The sequence below is a fragment of the Prinia subflava genome, chromosome 1 (genome assembly GCF_021018805.1).
Source record: "Prinia subflava isolate CZ2003 ecotype Zambia chromosome 1, Cam_Psub_1.2, whole genome shotgun sequence".
In the NCBI taxonomy this organism is placed as follows: Eukaryota; Metazoa; Chordata; class Aves; order Passeriformes; family Cisticolidae; genus Prinia; species Prinia subflava.
The window spans coordinates 5,616,740-5,638,481 of NC_086247.1; the positions used below are offsets into that span (position 1 = coordinate 5,616,740).

General features: G+C 37.7%; 1 protein-coding gene across 1 annotated transcript in view; it reads left to right on the plus strand.

The window, feature by feature from the left end:
* The window catches only part of FAM135B (family with sequence similarity 135 member B), a 189,035-nt gene extending 178,761 nt beyond the window's left edge, over positions 1 to 10,274 (plus strand). The window contains exons 14-20 of the mRNA XM_063408387.1: positions 867 to 1,033; positions 2,248 to 2,339; positions 4,482 to 4,579; positions 4,905 to 5,056; positions 5,839 to 5,949; positions 8,433 to 8,546; positions 9,854 to 10,274. Coding sequence (XP_063264457.1) covers positions 867 to 1,033; positions 2,248 to 2,339; positions 4,482 to 4,579; positions 4,905 to 5,056; positions 5,839 to 5,949; positions 8,433 to 8,546; positions 9,854 to 10,059 — 940 coding nt within the window. The 3' untranslated portion in view covers positions 10,060 to 10,274. The remainder of the gene's footprint in view (positions 1 to 866; positions 1,034 to 2,247; positions 2,340 to 4,481; positions 4,580 to 4,904; positions 5,057 to 5,838; positions 5,950 to 8,432; positions 8,547 to 9,853) is intronic.
* Positions 10,275 to 21,742: the final 11,468 nt, after the last annotated feature.

Consider the following 21,742-nt stretch of genomic DNA (forward strand, 5'->3'; position numbering starts at 1 on the left):
AATTACTTGGGCTGATGGAAGTAATTGCTCACCATTAAACTTGACTGTCTTGGAGGTCTTTTCCAATCTTAATCATTCTATGATTATATCAAATTGCCTTAAGAGATCTCCAGGCTTTAAAGGTTATATCTCCAAAGCTTGTTTGGCCCAGTTTTCTACTTAATTCTACACTTACATTGTGATAATTAATTCCTAAATTATCTAGATAAGTTTTACTGAGTCAAAAGCCACTGAAGAGTTTGGCATCTTCAGCCAGCAGAATGCTTCCAGGTGAATTCGAGTGTCAAATTTTAGATCTTTAGTAGGAAAGATGTTATCTTAATTCTTTCAGCATTGAGATCTTCTTCTAAATGGTATTAAATGTTTCAAAAGAATCCCAAATCAAACCCCAAAGTATCTGTCACATGAGGTGCATCCCTTAACTCTAGCTTGAGAAAGAGGGAGAATACCTTCTACCTGACTATAATTGTATCTGATGGTAGCAAAATTATACATTTTGTATTTCAGTTCCTATAAGGCAAATTATATTGTTAAGAGACAAAATTGCTAATTCTGTACCTCAGAATTCATGTACCTCAATTCATGACCTACAAGAAAGTAATTTTTTGCTACTTTCATTCCTCTGGTAAGTGTGAGTTGCCAATGCACTTTAGTTCTTCCTTGTATGTAGACAGATATTACAAAGAAACAAAGTTTATTCCCTTCATTCTGACTTCTCTCAGTCCTAATAGATAAGGAATTGCATCCAGGTCTCTACTTGAAAGTTGAAAATGTAATTTCTTGCAAAGACAAGCCTCCTCATTTCTAGTTTGAAGGTTTGTTGCTGACCACTCATTTCTATTGTGATTAATTAATATATTCTCCAGTTTTTATCAGGCCAAAGAAAAATTTAAAAAAGAAATGAAGATTGAAGGATTTCTGTACAGTGACTTATCTGTACTAGCTTCTGATATCCCATATTTTCCACCAGAGGAAGAGGAAGAAAATTTGGAAGATGGAATTCACCTGGTTGTCTGTGTCCATGGATTGGATGGTAAGGCCAGGAAGAATTGCTGTTTGTAAGTCATTTGGGTGTAAATTACAAAAAAAAAAAAAAAAAAAAGACAGATGTTCAGCAAGTATGAAAGAATGGAGAGTCTAAATATTTGTTTTAGCTAAGCATTGATTCCTTATTATGCTATTCAGTCCATTTTAATAAAGGAACTATGAGAATATTAAGTATGGTTGGTATTGTTGCTAATATCTGGGGTCCTGCTGTCTGTTTTTGGTTTTGTTTTTCGTTTTTGTTGTTGTTTTTAACAGCAGTCTGCACCAAAACACATCAGTCCTCCCTTGTACAGGAAGAGTGCATTGCAGTAACTCCTTGTCTTTCCACAGGTGCTTGGTTGTTTTGCAGTATGCCCCCAGGAGGGAAATGTTATTTAAGCCCCCAAAACACTGTTATAGATTAGATAGTGGCTGACTTTATATAGTGAGAGAATAAAAATCATTCCTCACTGCAGAGGGAGCAGGTCTTGAGATATTTTCCGTATGTGCTTTCTAAACAGGAAACTGTTATGTTGAATGTGAACTTTCTCTTGACAAATTATGGATATCAATTAGAAAGGTGCAGATGTTAGCGCTGAAACTACAAAGAAGAGGAAGTAGAGGCTCTGAAAAACAAACATCTGCTTGAGCCAGGACTGTTTGCCATTGAGTATCTCAGTAGCAGGAATGCTCTTCTTCTGAGGTGGTGGTACCTTCTTCACCCACAAAATATTCCAGAAGACTTTTGAATTTCCTAGTACAGAATGAGGTGTCTCTCAAAATATTAGGAGTCTGATAGTATTTCAGCACCACCTGTAATTGTGAGTACAGGAGATGAGCCCCTCTGCATCTGAAGGTACAGCCCCATAGCCCAGCACAGGTATTGAGGGGTCCCTGGGGGCCTCACCTTACCTTCCTGTCTTTTTGTCTTACCTCTGCTGTTCAGTAAATAGAGGACAGATTTATTCTGGACCTGATCTTTGCCCTTTCTTACCCACCATTTATACAGTCCCCCACAGCAGCAGGTGAGGTCCAGCCCACCTGGGGCAGGCTGTGGAATTCCTGTTCTCTTGCTGTTTCAATTGCATGATCCTGAGGTGTGATAACATTCTTAGCAGCACTTAGCAAGAGACCGTGGTGTTGAGGTTGTTGTGTTGAATTGACTCTATATTGGTTATTTTTCTGTTGAATTGCATCTTATAAAGTACCATTTGTTCCTAGGTAACAGTGCAGATCTGCGGCTGGTAAAGACTTTTATAGAACTGGGACTTCCTGGTGGAAAACTGGACTTCCTAATGTCTGAAAGAAATCAGGTAGTACAGAGCTCATTTCTGTCTTCCTTTCAATTGCTGAAGTAGTGCCTTCAGCAAAAGCCTTTTCACCAGCTGAGTGAAACAAAAGCACTGGGGAATTCAGGGAGTTGTATGCTGTAGTTAGTGGAAAGGCCTGGTTCTATTCCCCTCTAATTTGATAGGGCGTTCGAACCTATTGGAAAATATTCCTGGCATTAAAGTCAAAGACAATGACATTAGCAGTAATAGGACTAGACCTTAGTGGAAGAAATGGATTTATCCTGCCAGTTTGCAAACTTGTCAGCCTGGTGCCTCTGCAACACAGCACCATCAGAAAGCAGCAAGTTTAGTGATGCTAAATTATCCAGAGGATGTGGAATATCCAGCAGGTGTTGTCAGCTCCTTTTGCTGTATCAGCCATTGTTTCTCCATTGTTGCAGTGTTTGTGGGATTTATTTCCTTGAAGGATAAAGAAATGCCTTCCAGAAAAATTGATTGCTGGTCTAGGCAGAGAAACAGAAATGAATCCTGTGCTTTGCTTGGCAGTGGAGCCATATTTATGACCAAAGACCTAACTTTATGCACAAGATAAGGATTTCCATTGTGCAGTCAGAAACATTATTCTGATTTATGAGTACCTGAGAAACCTGAGTTAAAGCTTTCTAACCTTCTTTGTTCAAAAGCTTTTATTGAAGTGGCTGGATGGTGTACATCTGTGAACTTGCCACCTTCCAGTGCACAGCTCTGTCAGCAGCAGGCCTGCACACTGAACATAAGCAAGGTGAATAGTCACATTTCCATCAAGGCCTCTTCCAAGAGAGGAGAATGTTTTCAGAGAATGAAACATCTTACAACATCTGTATTTAACATTATCCAGAGTTCATAATGGAAATAACTTAGAGATTTTACTGTCTGGGAAGGTGGGGAAGTTCTCACAGCACTGGAAGTGGAGTCTGGGTGACCTGATGGTTATTTTAATGTTGTAAAGCATCACGTCACTGTTTTTCCCTTCTCTGAGAACCACACTGAAAATGACCCAAGAAATCAATCATCTATCTAGTTTGCCTTATAGAAGAAAATTCAAATCACTTTTTTAGGCATTAATTTGTGATGCATTTGGCAAGCCCAATCAGGCTGAAATGATAGTAAAGGGTGAAGATATAATCAGGTGAAATAGACGCTTGACATGTTTTATTTATGACTAACATTCAGGCTGATATTCTTGGACTTTTAAATAACCTGAAAGATTTGGGATAATGAGCCTAGGAGGAAATCATTAATTATCCGTGAAGACAAAACAAACAGGCAGAAGGTTACTGGACTGTTTGTAGTTTATGAGAACATTTATTTTAAGTCTGTATTGCAAAGTGAATATCATCATGTTTTCCTGTGCAAGAGCTGCAATTAGCAAGATGCGTTGTGTCACAAAAGCATTAATTACTGATATGTTTCAAAAGCATTAATTACTCATATCTTTGCTCTGAATAGCTGTTCCAAGATTTGATGATTGTTTTGTGGCATCTCATTAGTTACGAGTTTGATTTAGAGTCCTGTTGGATTGCCAAATTACTAAGTTCTGAATAAAATCTGCCTGTAATTGTATAGACTAGAAATATATTGCTTGTTTTATTGTCTCACAACTGGCAGTACTGTTGCAAGCAGCAAATTATTCATCTGTCTCTAGCACTCATTTTCTTACTGATGACTGTTGAATAACAAACACACAGCATTTGATTAAGATGGCCAAATAATTTTGTGATGACATCCTTAGCATCAGCATAACCCTCATGTCAATGTATAATCCTGTAAAGTATTTTATTGCAGTAATCTGTTGAATCCTAAATGGCAAAAGCTTTTCTTCCATGTGCAGAGCTTGGTATCTAGAGCAGCTGAGCATTAGCAGTTCTCACCATTGTCAAGTCAGGCTGCTTTAGCATCATGTTTATGATTCTGGAATCACTCAGCAACCTGTCTCAAAGGAGAACTTCAATTTAAAAGAGAACCTGGAGACTGAGAAAAATCTCCTTTCTTCCCCCTTGAGCATGTATAAAGAAAATTCACACTGGATATTACATTTCTGCTTGCATTTGACTTTGAAAACAACATCAGTCTGCAGTAAGTGTAATATATTTTAATTCATTAACTCATTTAATTTTTCAACAGACTGATACTTTTGCTGATTTTGATACAATGACTGACCGATTACTGGATGAAATTATTCAGCATATCCAGTTGTACAACCTCTCCATATCCCGAATAAGGTAAGCTTTATGATAGCACATAGTGTGTAACTGTTTGAGTCACATGAGCAACATCCAGTGAAATTAGCTTTTCCTAAAATGCCCTGTGTCGAAAGCCATTGAATCAGTGAGACTGATTTTTTACATTCTTGTAGCTGAGAATGAAAGAGAAAGATTCTTATGAAAGAGAATCTTGTAAGCTGAAAAAACCATTAAATGATAACTAAAGGATCTTATTGAAAGCCCTGACAGAGTCTTCCCCCCAGAGCCATTTGTGCCATCCTTATGCTTATTTTAAATAAAACAGATGGGTTTTGTATTAATGTAATTCTGACTTTCCCAACAGTTTTATTGGACATTCCCTTGGTAACGTCATCATTCGATCTGTACTGACTCGCCCCAGGTTTCGCTATTACCTCAACAAGTTACACACCTTCCTGTCCCTCTCTGGGCCTCACCTGGGAACCCTTTACAACAACAGCACTTTGGTTAGTACAGGTAAGAGTTGATGGGAAAGCTTTGACTGGCTGTGATCCACAGCAGAGTGCACGAGAGGGCAACAAGTGGAGATAGGAATGTATTGCAGTATGACTTGTACCTTGAAGTTGTGGAAAATATTTGCTGAAGGCTTCAAACCCATAGAAAAAAATTTGCAATTTCAATATCTACAAGGTCCATCATATTGGTCCCAGGAAAGCTCAGGGGTGTGTAGCAGGGAGACATGAACCTGTTTCCACTTAGTCTTCCACTTCTCCTCTGCTGCAAATAAAGAGAGGCATCTCCATGGCTGAAAAAGAGCCATTGTTAAGGAATTGGAATGTCCCATATTTCAATATTCCTGAGTGTTTTCCTACTACCATGAGACAACTACAGAATCATAGAATAGTTTGGGTTGGAAGGGACCTCAATGGTTAGCTGGTTCCACCCCTGCCATGAACAGCAGTTCAATCAGCAGTTTGCTCCAAGCCTTGTCCAACCTGAGCTTGATTATTTTCAGAGATGAGACATCTACCACCTCTCTGGGCAGCCTCTTCCAGTGTCTTACCGTCCTCATTGTAAAGAATTTCTTCCTTATATGTAACCTAAATCTACCTTCTTTTAGTTTAAAACTGTTTCTTCTGTGCTGTGAGACCCTTAGACCTTTCTCCCTATTGGTTAGGAGTACAAGAACAAACAAGGGTTCTACTAAATTACAGTGCTTTCCTTGCTGCAGGCATGTCTTTAACTCCCCTTCCTGATGATTTATAAAGGATAAAAACATGCACCAATTTCCATTCCAGGTCTATGGCTAATGCAGAAGTTGAAAAAGTCAGGGTCTCTTTTGCAGCTGACCTTCAGGGACAACGCAGATCTGCGCAAGTGTTTCCTCTATCAGCTCAGCCAAAAAACGGGTGAGTAGGGCTGGATGTGCCTTTGAAAACACCAAGGGCTGTTCCACTGGCTTGTGCTGGATTGGCCTGTTCTCCAGGGAGTAAAGGAAATCTGCATTTTGCTAATGATCTTTCTTTAAACACGCTTTTTAGAAGGGCTGTCCTGTCTAAAATCTAGTATCAATTTCACCTGTGCATTTTTTCTGTGAAAGTTATCAGATAATGTCTTTGCCAAACTATTAGCATTAAATAAGACCTTCTTGCTTCAGTAAACATGCACCTAAGTTTATATTTTGAGAGCAAGAAACATCATTCTTGACAGGCCATCATTGCTTAATTTATGCTATGAGATGAAAACCATTTTTCCTTTTTTTATTTTTTTTTCTAAGTTTAACGTCTCTTGTCTCTAGGAAATATGACTCTGTGAGATGAAGAGAAAATTTTATTCATGTCTTTTCTGACACTTCTGTACTACAGAGAGAGATGTATGGCCTCACACTAGAAAAATGATGTCTGAATAGAGAATCTTTTTTCCTGTTCTTTAGTCTGTTATGAATAAATGAAATAAATCAGGCTTTTCTTAAGAAAAGAAAGCAAGCATGATCCTTCTGTTGAAGCATGTGTTTTCTTTTAGGAGTTATTTTTAATATTGTATGTAAGCAAACTGGTGCTAAGTTTGTAGTCACAAGGTTACTACTTGTTGTTTTATTCTTTTTCCATACTTTTGTAATCTACTAATAGGAAACAACAATCATGTTAATATGAATAGAACATCTAAATCTTACAGATATACTACATAACTCAATCAATGACAGGAATTTGATGTAAATTTGTGTTCTTTGAATTTTCCCTTTGATTCCCTAGTTCCTATTTCCAAGGAATACAGCTGATGATTGCTTTACTACTGTCAAGTTAAAATAAATTTGGGTTTACACAAAAAGCTCATATTTTAACTTTCTAAGCAATGAATTCCCAAACATGTGTAGCAAGTCAAAGTGATTTGCTGCTCGTTACCTTGGTAGACTGAAGATATAAGAGGCTACAAATACAGGTGTCATCTTTGAAAATGGAGAAAGCAGAAATTTAAATGTAGAGAGAGTTGTCTGTGAAGTCAGAATCATCTGGGTATGCTCAGGGAAAATATCTGAAGATGTAGCTATGCCCATAGTGAAGGTATGATTTGACAAACTGATTCAATAGAGAGATGTCCCTACTCTGGCACCCTGCTCCCAAAAGAACCTACAGAGGGAGAAATGCCAGAAGCAATGTTGTGCCTGCATTGCCAGATGACTCTTTAAGCCTCCAGCAATTTCTGACTATTTTATTAAAGCAGAAGTCCCTTCTACATTTCAATCTCTTTCACAAATGTTCCTCGTGCTTGTTGTGAAAATAAAAACCAAAATAAAACTCAGAAGAAAATACTCTTCCCTACTAAACCTCTTCACATAAGGTTTTAGAGTCTTCTCCTATCTTTTACACACTGGGGCTTCTCCTACCTTTTACTTCAGAAAGAAGTTGCAAACTCAGTTGGTTTGACTGCACAAGAAGAAAATGATAAACACCTTAAGTCAGGTTTTGGAAAGGCAGCCAACAGGACTTTTCATTGTGGTGGTGATGGTCAGATTTTCTATGAAAGTCTAGAAATCATAGCTGTGGAATCACAGAGATTTGGATGGGCATTCGAGATCATCAGGTTTCAATCCCCCTGCAATGGGCAGCGACACCTTCCCCTATATCAGGTAGCTAAAAGCCCCATCCAGCCTGGCTCTGGTTCTGGACCACTTTCCCATAAAAGGGAGGGAAAGATGAAGGACAAACCCACAGCTCTTGTGTGCTCAGGATATTCTCTGAATATTAAGGTTGCGTCATCAGTGTCCATTTTCTTACCTTTCTGTTAAATGTGGGTGATGGAGCACTCCAGAGACCATAGACAGGTCAGAAAGCAGGAGCCCATCAGTGGTCCCATTAGCTCAGGGAAGAGGGAGGTTTAGGATTTTGGGGGTTTTGCTGAGGTACCAACAGTGTGGATTTGTCCAGTGACTGCTGCATGAAGGGACTGCATGGACCTTAAGAGTCACTCAACACCACTGTAACAGTATGACATTATAGCAATTCTTTTTCTTATCCCTCTCTCTGTTTTGTTTGAGAATGTTACTAATTTGTTGTGTTATTTTAAAACTTGATCTTGTTTAGAGGTTTAAATATTTGCAAGAATGAGTTTTTAATAAAAATGGGGGTTTTTACAGACAGTTCTGACTTTTCCTTGTTGACATACAATTAACCTGTGTGAGTGTTGATAAGTAACAAATAGTTCACAGAAGCAACAGAAATGTGTTTAAGTTGTTATGAATCCTTCTAACATTGTTGCATGTTTTAATAATTATAATCCATTTTGCACTGTAGATTTTCAAAAGTCTTTGAACATGAAATAATCATGCTGACAATGTATTCATTTTCATCACTGTGGTTAATTCTGATTAATGTTTTTAATATGTTTGCCACAGGTCTTCAGTATTTTAAAAATGTTGTGTTAGTGGCCTCACCCCAAGACAGATATGTACCTTTTCATTCAGCAAGAATAGAAATGTGCAAAAATGCACTTAAGGACAGACACACAGGTATGTTTAAGATCTTTTATATATTCCCAAGGCTGTTGAAGAATTGCATTTCTGTGCAACTGAGGTCATTACACTAGAAATGTTTTTCATCAACGTGATGAAAACTCAAATGTTTATTTGATAAGGAAGAAAGTGTTCGCTTCCCACAGGAAATTACTGAAATCAATAAAAGAAGCTTTTCAAGAAGCTCTTTGCCTGATGAAAACAAATTTCAATCAGGCCATAATCAAAGGTTTCTTACTGCTTCCTCCCCTTCTCTCTAATTTTATTTTTTTAAAGTGATAATAGAACTAGCTCTTGACAATGTTTTTCTGTAATCTACTGATTTACTTGTATTGTATCCCCTTTTTTACACATAATGAAATCTTTCTCAACACATCCAAAGTAAGGGGGTTTTCCCTTTGTTTTCAATAGTGTTTGAATGATTGCAAGATAATTTAAGGGACAGATCTAAAATCATATTGTTTTGTCATAAAATCTGTAAAACACATCAGGACTCACACCACCAGAGGCCCTGCTGTGAGCTCAGGCTGTGTGCATTGCTTTTGTTATTAGCAGACTTCCTCATTTATGAAATGTTTCATGGCTTCAGTTTGATACCACATCCAGGGATAATGTTCAATGCAATTTCATCCCCGTTTCACATATGTGATTACCTAGACATGGAGGTACTGTTTGGAAGCAGAAAGACACACACAGGCCAAATAATCAGCATTGTTGCCTTCACACCTCTTCCTTAAATGACAGCTCTTTCTATCCTACCTCAGACATGAATTAAGGGGAAATACTTCAACTCACCTACAGTGGTTGTTCCTCAGGGACATGTTCGATCTAGCAGGAGCCTAATGAGTACATTTATCAATACATCAGATCATTTATCTGTAAATGTTCCCTGAGCCATTGTTTCTGCCCCTATAAACACTTCAGCTATCTCTACATGATGTCTTTCCTGCATCAGAATCCCCAGAAAAATCCAAATGGACTTGGGTCCTGCCAGACCCTCTCCCATTTGAATTCACAGGCAGTGTGAGTCCAGCCCACTGCCACAGGAACATTTTCTTCACTGACAGAGGAAAGGCTGAGGCTGCTAAGCAGCTTCAGCAGATCTCTCCTCATGCCCAGTGCCTCCATGAGATGAGCACCACTCTGGCACCTGGCAAATCTTTGAACTGGACTGCTGCCTCTCACAATCACTTTGGTCTTGCTTCCATTTTCCTTCTCACTACCATTGTAATTAAGTGGTACTAGAAGAAAAGAGAGGATCTGGAGCTTTGATGTGTAAGTGTGATATCTCCACTCTTTTTCAGGTCCTGTTTACGCTGAAATGATCAACAACCTGCTCCAGCCCTTGATTGGGGCCAAGGACTGCACTTTGATCAGACACAACGTGTTCCATGCTCTGCCTAACACCGCCAACACCTTGATAGGCCGGGCTGCCCACATCGCCGTGCTGGACTCTGAACTTTTCCTGGAGAAGTTTTTCCTTGTGGCAGGACTCAACTACTTCAAATAGTGCCTGAAGTATGGGGTAACAGAGGCCACCTTTCCATTGAGAGGAGGAGACTCCCTTAGCCAAAGGAGTGCAATGTTAGAAATGAGATCAGGTGGGACTTTCAAACTTTCCATTTCCATTTCTCTTTCAGAGAATAAAGTGCTATGGCTTTAAGGCATTCAAGCTTCCAAGTATTGGTGCTTTTGGAAGAAATAAATATTTCTCTTCAGTTTCTATATTTTTTGTCCACATAAAGACAAGAGCCACTTCTGAAGTACAGAATCAGAATAAGAAGGTTAATTCTCTAAATGTGATTGGACCACTATAATTCTCATTTCTCCTGAATATTAAACCGGGAACTTGTCTCTCCTTGATTTACTGATTATTTATGTATTAACAAAACTCTACATTTGTAGCACTTTTGGGGTAGTTAACACACAAGGAAACAAGAGTATGTGAACTCAGGTTAAAACCTTCTTTGTGATGAACTGAGAAGTCTGAAAACCATTTATGAAAATTTCAGTCTTTCTGTTTGTTGGAAAAAAATATTTGGATGGTTCCATTACTGGTAATAATTTGTAACATATAAATTGTACATTCAAATAACAGAAAGGAGAAAAATATTTTACATAGAATGATCAAATATTGATATTTGTCTTTAAAAAGGAACCCCAACTTTAGTTTGGGAAGAATTTCATTCGAGTTAGAAGCTGCCAAACCAAGAGGACTATATTGGATTACTTGTAAAATATCAGTGGCATCTGTTAACATTTCTTCTGTTTACATTTATAGAGGATCATAACTGACTGTGTTTGTTATAAACTTAAAGGTACATTTTTTACATTTACATTTGTATCTAAGTCAATTTTTTCCCAACAATTTTTTTTTAATTTATTACGCTGTTATGGAGTTCAAAATCTAGCCAGTTATACCCTTGAAAACCCAAAGCATTTGGAAAAAAGGCTGGAGATATAGAATGGTAAGGATTGTAGAAGCTTAAAAAATATAAGGATGTCGTAAGATCCTCTGCAATACTCCATAAATGCTTTGTTAATGCCCATTTGCAGTGCTAGATACAGTCCTAATAATTATATGGTTACAGCTGGTTGAACTGTTTAAAACTTTATTCATGCAATTATATCTAGGTTGTTTTTAAGAGTTTGGAAAAGAACATATTTCCCAACTTTTAGGGTTTTTTTCATCAAATTTACATTACGATTTTTATCACAAAGTTATCAGATTTAAAGTGACAAATTTCAATAACTTTCTGCACAGTTTCATAACATTTTGATAAATTTTCAGTGTCACGGGAGTTTTTGAAAAAAGAGAAAGTGAATAATTCTTCACAATTATTTTTGTTTAGGAGGCAGGCAATTTTTTTAATGCAAATACAATTTGTTTAAAAATACAAATGAACAAGTCTCTATATCTTCTAGCAATGACCGTAAAGAACTAAAAAGTTGTGTGTAGGTTTCAAGACTCCCATCTGTAAACTAAGATCAGGATGGTGGAGAATTGTGAAATAAAAGAATACAAAATGAAAACAAAAATCATCACAGCCACAGGGAAATATTTGTAGTTGCAAAAAGTAAAATTAATTTTTTCTCAAAAGAAAAAAGTGAAAAACTTATGCAAAATTAGTTCAAGAAAAGAGTTTTATCAGGCTGGCAAATGCTGGTAAAGGAAGAAGTCTGGCTTGATAACTAATGCATGTTTTTAAAATAGGAAGGAGAAAGGAGATCTATAATCTCACCAAAGGGTGAGATGAAAATTCCATGGTGTGATTAAATGTTGACAAATTTCCTAAACAATACCTCAGTACTTGAATTAAATAGGTAGATACTATTTTGTCACACTCCTTTTTTTTTTTTTTTTTTTTTTTTTTTTTTTTTTTTTTTTTTTTCTTTTTTTTTTTCTTACAGATTGACTGTTAAATGTTACAGTTGGTTTTACCCAGTTAGCAAATGAATTCTGTCAGGAAATCTGTGTTTTCCACTTTTTGTTCTGGAATTCTTTCTCACTTTTTGGCCTCAGCAGTCTAGTGCCAGCTGCACTGGCATATCACAACTTACTTCTTCCTCAGTAAATTGTCTAGAGAATTTTAAATATAATAGGACATAAAGGTTGAGCTGTTATATAGTGTAGCACTTTTGAGGCAAGACTAGTACATCTATATGGAAAAACAGGAAAGAAAAGCAATCTCTAACCATAAGGAACCTCCAGTGTGCTGTATGAGGGTCTGGTCCACTTGTAGAAAAAATTCAGGAGTCTGCAAACTAAAAAATTTTGAAAAACATTTAGAAAGAAGTGACTTTACACCTATATACATGCCTGCTGTGTGTGTGTACATAGTCTGTACAAAGAAGTTTGCTTCTTTCCAGGTCTGACACACCAACTTTTACAGTCCTGAATCTGACAACAAACCAGTATAGCTGTTCTTATGGTCAGATGAGAGGTTTTTGCCTTGCCTTGTGCATTGGAGAGCATTCCCAGCCTTCTTTTTGCATGATTGTCAGAGAATGGACATGGGAAAAGGTCTCTGCATTGCTGCAGGAGCTGGTGAGCCTTTCCATATGTCCACTTTGACATTCTGTACTCCTAGCAGTGCCAGTGCTCTGACTGATGGATAGATACCTAAAGGTATCAGTGTTCCCGTTCATGTAGAATTCTTTGATGGCTCAGTCTGATTTCAGAGTTGTAGTGGGATTGTTCATAGACTTGGATCAGGTCCATATAACTTACATCTTGTGGGGTAAAGAGGAAAACTCCTGTGGAACCTCAGAAAGATCTGGGAAGTGTCATTCCTGTCAAATGATAAGACACAGATTTTACCTTCCCTCTACTGGCAGAACATTGTGGGAAATATTGGCAGTAGCAGTCTAGCTGAGCTTCCATTTTAAAGGTTATCAGAACAGCCTCCGTCACTTTTTCTTCTTTTATTCTTTTTAACTGGATGTTGCCTCTCAATGCTATAAATCCACTCAGTTGTGTAGATTGTATTACAAAGAAATCTGCATTGTCGTTGCAATATAAACAATATCTAAGTTTTTGGACTTCATCAATTACAGTAATCAGCATGGACTTATTTTCAGATTTGTATTTACATGGAAAGAAATATACAGCAAGAATTATCTTCATAAAAATTAGCAAAGTAAGTGCACAGTTAACATCTTTGTTTCTGTCACAATGTTTGGAATTTAAGTAGTCTGCAGGAGTAATATGTTTTCTGCTTTGGTGACATTCAGGGTTATTTATCTCTGTTCCTTGTCCAGGGAACTTATAATAAAACTCACTTTTTGGGTGTCTAAGACAGAAACTAGAGGCTCAACATTTGTGGGCTGGATGACATCTTCAGTTTTTCATACTTGGGTGCAAGTTTTGACTGAACACCTTGACCAAAAGTAAACACTGAATATGTGAATAAGGCTTCTTTAAATTCTGGCAGGAAATGGGTCTTTTTCCAGCCTCCAATGAATGCTTGTTTTCTCTTTAATGAAATTCAAAATTTATTTTAAAAATCAGGTCTGTCCACTGACAATAGAGGAAGTCAAAATTTTTTAGCTTTAAAGGATTATTTTCCAAAAGACTTGAAACCTCAGCACCAAGCTTTGGAATTACCTACACAATTTCTGAGCTCCATTTTACTTCAAAACATTTCGTAAATATCCCCTGACCAATCCTCTTCACTGTTCCCTTGCCAGAAAGGAGCCACACTTGAGAGAGAAAGCTATCACAAGACACTGTGAAAACTGGGAATTCAAGCAAAAGTTTTCATTAGAATTTGTAGTTTTCTTTGGTGCTTTCACATGTTTTTTAAAAAAATAAGTTCTCTTGCTTTCTACCTCTGCATTTAAAGTAGCTGAGTGGTGATGAAGGAGAAAGATGAGAACTTCTAATAACAGGGTGAGACTCTTGTGAAGGCTTATGCAAATATCCCATGAAATTTAATATATAATGAATAGTCATGGAGAATTTCTGAGGCAGTCTCAGCATGCCAATATGTGTCAGCCTCGCTGAATGATTATTTTCTTTGTGGACTTAAATTTCCATTTATAAATTATCATCAAAACAGCCTAACGTATTTCACTCCAACTGATTATTTAGATGCTAAAGGTCATGTCCATAGAAAACTCTTATGGAACGCTTTTCTTCATTTCAATACATATGCTCAGCAGTTTTGATAGCTAATGTTATCTAACTGACAATTTCTAGCTAAATTTACCTCCTCTCCCAAATTTTCAGGGTTTATTGAATCATTGAATTGTTTTCAAGTTACAAACCAGTATAAATACAGGTTTGTTGGAGTCAGTGTTCATCTTCTTTAATGCCATTGCTTTATGGCTATAGTACCACAGTCTCAGGACAAATAATCACTGAATTAAAAATTAGACCATTAATTTTTGCTGTAATGAAATTCAGAGTGGGGGACTTGTTTAGCTGCAGTTCACCCTCCTCTGGTTTGGTTTTGCCTTTATTGTCAAACATAACCACAGCAAGATTGTGCCCCGGCTCTGTTCATGGTTCCCTTAATTTGCTATTCCTTTGAGATGCCTAAATGGCCCTAAACTACTCTTGTGCTTTGTCCAGACATTCCCATATTTGCTTGGTCACCTTTCCATGACCTGACTGCATCTCCTCCCTATACTGTGAAGTCTGTGCAGAAAGGGATTCACAAATACATCCAGCACTGCCATTCCACTTATCCAGGAGTGGGACACAGTGCTCACACATTCATTCCAGTCAATTTTCTCAGCCCTTTCTGAAGACTGCCATGCACCTGTCCAGGTGTGTCACAGATGACAGAATATTTTGTTTCAGAAGGAATAGCTGGAAATATCACCGTATAATTCCTGTTCAAAGCAGGATTATCATGAGTCTCATGGTAAGGTCAGCCATATATTTGTCTTGCTGGATATTGAAAACAACTGGTAATGGATATACTATAGCTACTCTGGAATACCTTCTCAACTGCTGCATGTAATTCCTAGGGAAAACAACCAAGCAAACAACAACAAAAATTTTTTTAAAAATCCAATTTAAAATTTCTGAGCTGCAGCTTCTTTCTCTTACCTTTTTTATCCCACCTTTTTATTCCATGGGATTGTTCTTGCCTCTGGTACAGCTGCAACTTCCTTTTCCATGGTTTCAGACAAATCTTTGTCACTTGGTGTGTTTTGTGCCAGGCTAGACAAGCCTAACACTGTCCTCAGAAGCTGTGTGCTTAGACCTCTCACCATCTTGGTGATCTTTTGTTGGGCCCCATCCAGTTTCTCAACCCTGAACTGGGTTTAAGAGGCACCAGGAACTGGCAGACTTCACTGGACGGTAGCTCTGCTGCAGACTGGTGCCTTTTTCGTGTTCAGGAGGGCTCTGGCTGCTGGCACTCATCACATCCTCTCCCTATCTGAGGCTCTAATCCAGAGAGCTGGAGCTGTTCTCCTGTATCCATAACTGGAATCTTCCAGCCCCCTATGAATTAGTCTTTACTTTGGGCACAGATAGAGAGGAAGCCTAATGTGACCACTGCTGTTGCTGTTTCTTTTCTATTTTAGGAAGACTGTATAATACAAATGCACTTCCCCAAGAGAAATCCATGCACTGAATAGAAATGCTTATGAGAACAGTTTAATCAGTGTTAAACAGTTAGAATGCTTTAAATGCAGATGAGTCAGGCCTTCCCCTCACAGGATAAAAGCATAAAGAATAAATATGTATAAACTCTTATTATGCAAAAGGTCAGACTAAATTAACTTCTGCTGCAACCTTGAAACTTGATTTCTCTGCTTCTGAAAATTCAATTCTCTACTTTCACCCAAAGTGCTGCAAGATGCTCTTATCTGAGTAACAACCTAACCATATCTGTCTGAAATGGATTTGCACACATGCATACATGTTCCATAAGTCCAGTGTCTATATGCTAATTGCATGGAGCTTCACGTCTTCAAATGTCTTCTGCTTCTTCAAATATGAGACTGTGATACAATGAACTCTTACTGCAATCCATCATGCCTTCCAGTCTTTGAAAGATGTCAGCTACAAACACAAACAAGTTATCCAAAGGAACAAAAAAATAAAAACCCTTCTCCACATAAAAGTCCAGTCTCCAGTAAATCTGTTTCATTTTGGGGTGCGTGGTTGGAATATTGTGATGCCCTTGCTTTTTTTATGCATCCTGTAAATGGGGTTACACTAATAACAGCTTTTGGTGCTGAAAACTCCAATACTTCAAGCAACTAATTTAAGATTATCATTCCTTCTTGAAAGCATAAGTGCTATTAGGAATCTACCTGTTCCAGCCCCGGGGACGCTTATTCTTTGTTACTTTTACATGGGTAAGTCTATGTGCATAATTCCCAGCTGTGCAAAGAGGCCAAAGCATTCCTGATACTATCAGATATGCAGCTACATGCATGGGGAAGGCTGAGTGGGAACATTTTGATGTAAAATGAGTCATCACTTTGAGAAAAAATGCTAATATAAGGCATAGTTCTTGTATGTCATTTCTCCCCTATGATATATACACCCTAAATACACATGTACACAGAAAGTGTCTTTTCCCATAGAGCTGTATGCTGTTCCCATAAGGGATGAACCTGTGCTCCCATACACAGTGTATAAATACCACACCACACCATAGGAGTGGTGGAAGGAGGTGGTTAGGAGGAAGCTGGTGGTGATCTTTCAGCCCAACAGGTTTCTCTTGCTTTTGGGGCAGTTTACGTTGCTTGTCCTCCAGAGCTCCTGTGAGGGAGCCATTCCTTGGCTTCATCCACCTCCTTGGAGGAGAGAGGTTGTTTTGTGCAGTGATTTGTCAACCTCTTGGCACACCATTAGCTGACTGAGCTTATCTAAGCAGTCCTGAGTTTGATGGGTGTTATCTACCACCCCCACAGTTTCCGTGGTCAATGCAACATGTCAAGCTGAGCTGCCCTGTCTCTTCAGGACAGGAAGCTTGTCACCATCTTTTAATTTTCCTTGACATCCATCCTCTTCAACCATTCATTTTTTAAGCTGGTAGATCAATGATTTATCAGCTTTGCCACTCTTCTTACTAATTTTAGTCTTCTATGTATTTGACTATGCATCCAGTTTGGGAAATTAGCTATTTCCTTTTTCTGCAGTTAAATCTTCTTATGAAATATGGAGGAGATCAGTCAAGAAGTCTAGACAAGACATGGTATTCCTTTGCCACTGCATGTCTGGAAAAAAATCCCACACCACTGAAAACCCACTAATATTTGTAGAGTATTCTGTGTTCATTTTCTACTGTGTTCGTTTTGCCAAGAAAAAACATACATTGATGCTTTGTCCCATTCCTTTTTGGGTCTCCAGGTGAGTCAGAGTCTAAATATAGCTCTGACAGACTGAGGAGAAGGCAAAGATAAACCTCCTCCTGTCTAGAATATGACAGGAATATACCCCACTGAGATGGCAGTAATGACAGAGACATCAAAAGGACACCTTCCAAAATCCTATCCAATTCATCAAAATGAATCACTCCAGAATGTTATTGGATTTTTGGCAAAAGTATCAGGTCAAAACACAGATCAGCATATTCAAAACACAAAGTTCAGAAGTAAGTTCCTTAAACATGGTACAGTTTAAACTAAAATTTGTTTTCTTGGACTTGAACAATGAATATATTTATTATTGTCTTAGCCTCTGGCACCAATCATCTTTATAACTCCTTTAAAATATACTCAACTCCTTAAAAAAAAAAACCAAAAAACCCTGATCTTAAATATCTACCTTTCAATTATGCTTAGACAATTTACCACAGCATCTGAGACAGCAAAAAATTAAATTTTCTCTATATACTGAATTACCTTCAATGAACAGTACAAGCCTTAAGCGGGAAAGACTTGTCTGTCTGTTGGGAGATCTTGTCTTGTCTGTTGGGAGATCTTTCTTGTTTAGAGGAAAGTTATTTAGATGAGTCTCATTTAGCTAATAAAGAAAGTAGGTGAATTCTGTCCTCTTTCTTAGCCCTCTGTTCCATGCTGCAAATTCAGGCACTTAAGAGTAAACATTCTAATTTGTGTTACAAACAAAACACGTCTCTGAGGCAGGTTTTGATTGATGTCTTATCTTTTCCTGTATGCAATGTACAAACAGTTACTCTGGTTTTGACACTGGATCCATATTCTTGATTTAAGTATTGTAAAGCTTAATGACACTCTCTTCAAAGTGTATTAAAACTGTAGCTCTCAAGATCAGACTTTGACTTTCTAATGGTTAAAGTTAACAATGGCAGGAGAAGTAACCACATTTTTATTGTATCTGTTCAAATGGAACACCTTACACTGCTGGATTAATTCCCAGCTCAATAGTAACACCTAAAATTGGACTTTCACTGTTCCTCAACTGACATGTGGACTAGAATTAAATGGACAGGAGCATAGTTCTGTGAAGATCCTTATCTGTGTTTCAAAGAGTTACCTTTTACTTATTTTATGAAATGTTAAGAAAATACCTCTTGGAATTAAACCCTACTGTTTCCTGTAAATAATTAGCTCTGAAAGTGGTTTTCTGTATGCACATTGTTGCAATTTTTAGTTAAGGCAAGGCTAGAAAGCTTTCTGAAAGAAATAATATGGTTTGAGGTTTTTTTCAGATAAGCAGCTGCCAAATACTATTGGGCTGAGTTTCAAATGAGTAATTTCAACTTAGGCATTTCAAATTTGTGGGGGTTTTAATCATAATAATACTATACAAAATCAAGAGGTTGGCCCCTGAATTTGATAACCATTTGTACTCTTGCAAAGTGGATGTAAAATACTAGCATTGGATTCATGCCCATGTTTGTGCACACAGGCTGCAAAGCAGAGCATCAGAGATATATCCTCCTCCAAGTACTTCCATTGGGGCTGATTGTTCAGGGCAAGCAATATGCATGATATAACTGGTGCATGTAACAGTAACTACAACATCCTGCAAATTTGAATTTATACAGTAACTTAATATTGAGGCTGAACTTTGCAGATGAGTAGTCTATGGTATTTTTAATTATAACCCTTTCTGTGGCCTGAATATCAGTACAGCTGATTCTGTCGTGTGAAACTAGAGGTTGGACTTTTAAATGAGACATTATTATATTTGATTGAGGCGGTTGTGTTTCTTGAGAATTATATCAAATCAGACAGAAGAGGCAATAATTAGAGGCTGAGAGCTTAGAAAATCTGTACTGTTTTTTTTAACACTAAGATTTACAACACATGCTCTGTCTGCCTCTGTCTAATTTACTTCCCTTTCCCTAATGAACATTTGTCAACTGCCATACACTTCAATTTTCTTTAACTATGTCTGTCAAAATTTAGGTGAGACTTACATCAAAAAAACCCCAAAACTATTCTCACTAAGTGGAAACATGTGAAGTTGAGTCAATTCTGTGATATTTTAAAGAAAATGGAAATGCAAATCAATTTTCTTGGAATGTAGGTTCAGACTCAACAGCATTCACAAAGTCTTTATTAAAGGTCTGATCCTGAGGAGTGCTGGTCAAATGCACTATTAGTATAATGGACCAAATCTGCAAGAGGATTGACCTGGTGAAGAGCTTTTTACAGCCACAAGATCTTAACAAATGGCAACCAGCAGCATCCATGGCATCTCAAAGTCAGACTACCACAAGATAACAAATGTTCTGGGTTCTTTTTAAGGCAAATTTTCCAGCTGGTCAAATGTGGTTTAAAAGTAAAGTCTTTTAAGACAAATGCAGACCTCTCCAAGGGATCAAGTCAATGGATTACTGTGGACAGATCCTTATAGGTTAAGGGAAAGGGCTTTTAATTTCTAAATCTACTACTTTTAATCATGACCATACAAAAAAGCTGAAGAAATCTGAAATGGTCCCTTGTATAAATAAGATCATGAATGTAAAGCCTATAATGCCACTGTGAAATTTTAATGCTTATTTATTATGGTTATGATGAAACCTGTATAATAAGATGATAATGATGATGATAATAATAATAATATAATGAATAGTCATCAGTGCCAATATGATTCTACTATTTTTCTACATATGCTTTATTGTGGCATTTTGTGTAGCTTGTGTTCTGTGTAAAGAAATGTCAATAAAATCTTTGCTTCCTTTTGTCCGTACTTTCTGTGGTTCTTGATTGTTAGGAAATTCCCTAACCTCTTTTGTCCGTGTAGCTCATGGCAAACATGATGAAAGTGATAAAGAGAAGTAGAATAGATGATGCTTAATTACAAGCAAATAGATGAGCTGTGGCTGGTGCCTCATCCCTGGAAATGCTCAGGGCCAGGTTGGATGGAGCTTTGACCAACATGGTCTGGTGAAAGTTCTCTCTATCCATGGCAGGGAGATTGAAACAAGATGGTTTTAATGTCCCTTCCAACCCAAAATATTCTGTGATTCTATTCTTCAGACTGTCCCTCTGAAGAAAGAAAACCATCTCTGACTTATTGGATACACAATGATTAAGTTAGATAATTGTGGTCTAAAAGGCCTTGAACATGAAGCTTTTTTTGACCAGTGAAATGAATGAGACCTTGAAACAAGGTCTTGAAACAGCAAAACCTTGAAGGAAGAAAATTAGCAAATTCTAGGACACTTCGTAGGTGTTTTTGTGTTCAAGATTTAAGAACAAGTTTTAGGAATGTTATTCAGAAGTAGACTTGAGTTCCTCTGGCCCAATACATATTGATTGTGAACTTCCTTACACCTGGCTGCACATTGTTACCAGGAAGTTATGGAAATTGGTGGGATGGGGTTGGAGTTTGCTGTTTCTTCATGACTCTGTGGTCATGTCTGTACCAGTTAACCAAAAAAGTAAGAGATATTTCTGCTTTTACTCTGGTCAAATAGACAGGGACTATAGCCATAAGTTCTGGTCTTAACCCACAATTTCCATAAAAATACATCTGTACTTAAAATTAGTCACAGCTGTATATCAGCAACACAAGCATCTGTTTATCCTTCTGTCAAGGATATGTCACTCTCTATTTGTTTAATCTTTCTCCAGAGATATTTACAGGCTGTTGATGGCACGGGTAGTGTGGTGTTATATGATGGGATACAACCCATGGTATCTAACTTGGGAAATGCAAAGGATGGGAGTGAAGCAGAGCAGAGCCCAGTTCCAGAAGTTTCCTGGTCCTAACCAGTGTTTTACACTCTTTCAGGTAATTCTTGTGGAAAAAGAATTATTCAGAGGTCATCCCTAGAGACTCCAAAAGACAGCAAATACATTGAGAGGTTGATGGAAGCCCTTAGACAACCAGGGAGGGAGTATTAAATTTAGGGCATTGCTGCTTTCCTGTTGCAAACTGATTAGCAGTCTGCAGGAGCTGTGTTGTTGTGCCTGTGTCTGGACAGATAGTTTTTTTTTTCCCTAACTCATTTCACAATCATATCAAATGGCAAAGGGGCCAGCAGCAGGGAGGGCATAATTAGTGCATTGGTTAAATGCATTTTCTTTTTGATTATAATTACATTCCATTCTCACAGGCAGAAAATGAATTGACCTCACCTTAATCCCAACAAGTTTTTTGTCCATCCTCAAAACGTTACATCCAGGAGTTGGCATATTCTCTGTGATTTGGCAGAATGCACCTCAGAGCAATCAGGATAAGCAGATAAGCTGGTGCTCTGGTCAGTGCCAGGAGAGATTCATCACAACTGTACAGGAAAGCCAAACCAATGCCAGTTTTATGATGTCTGGTCCAAATTGATATT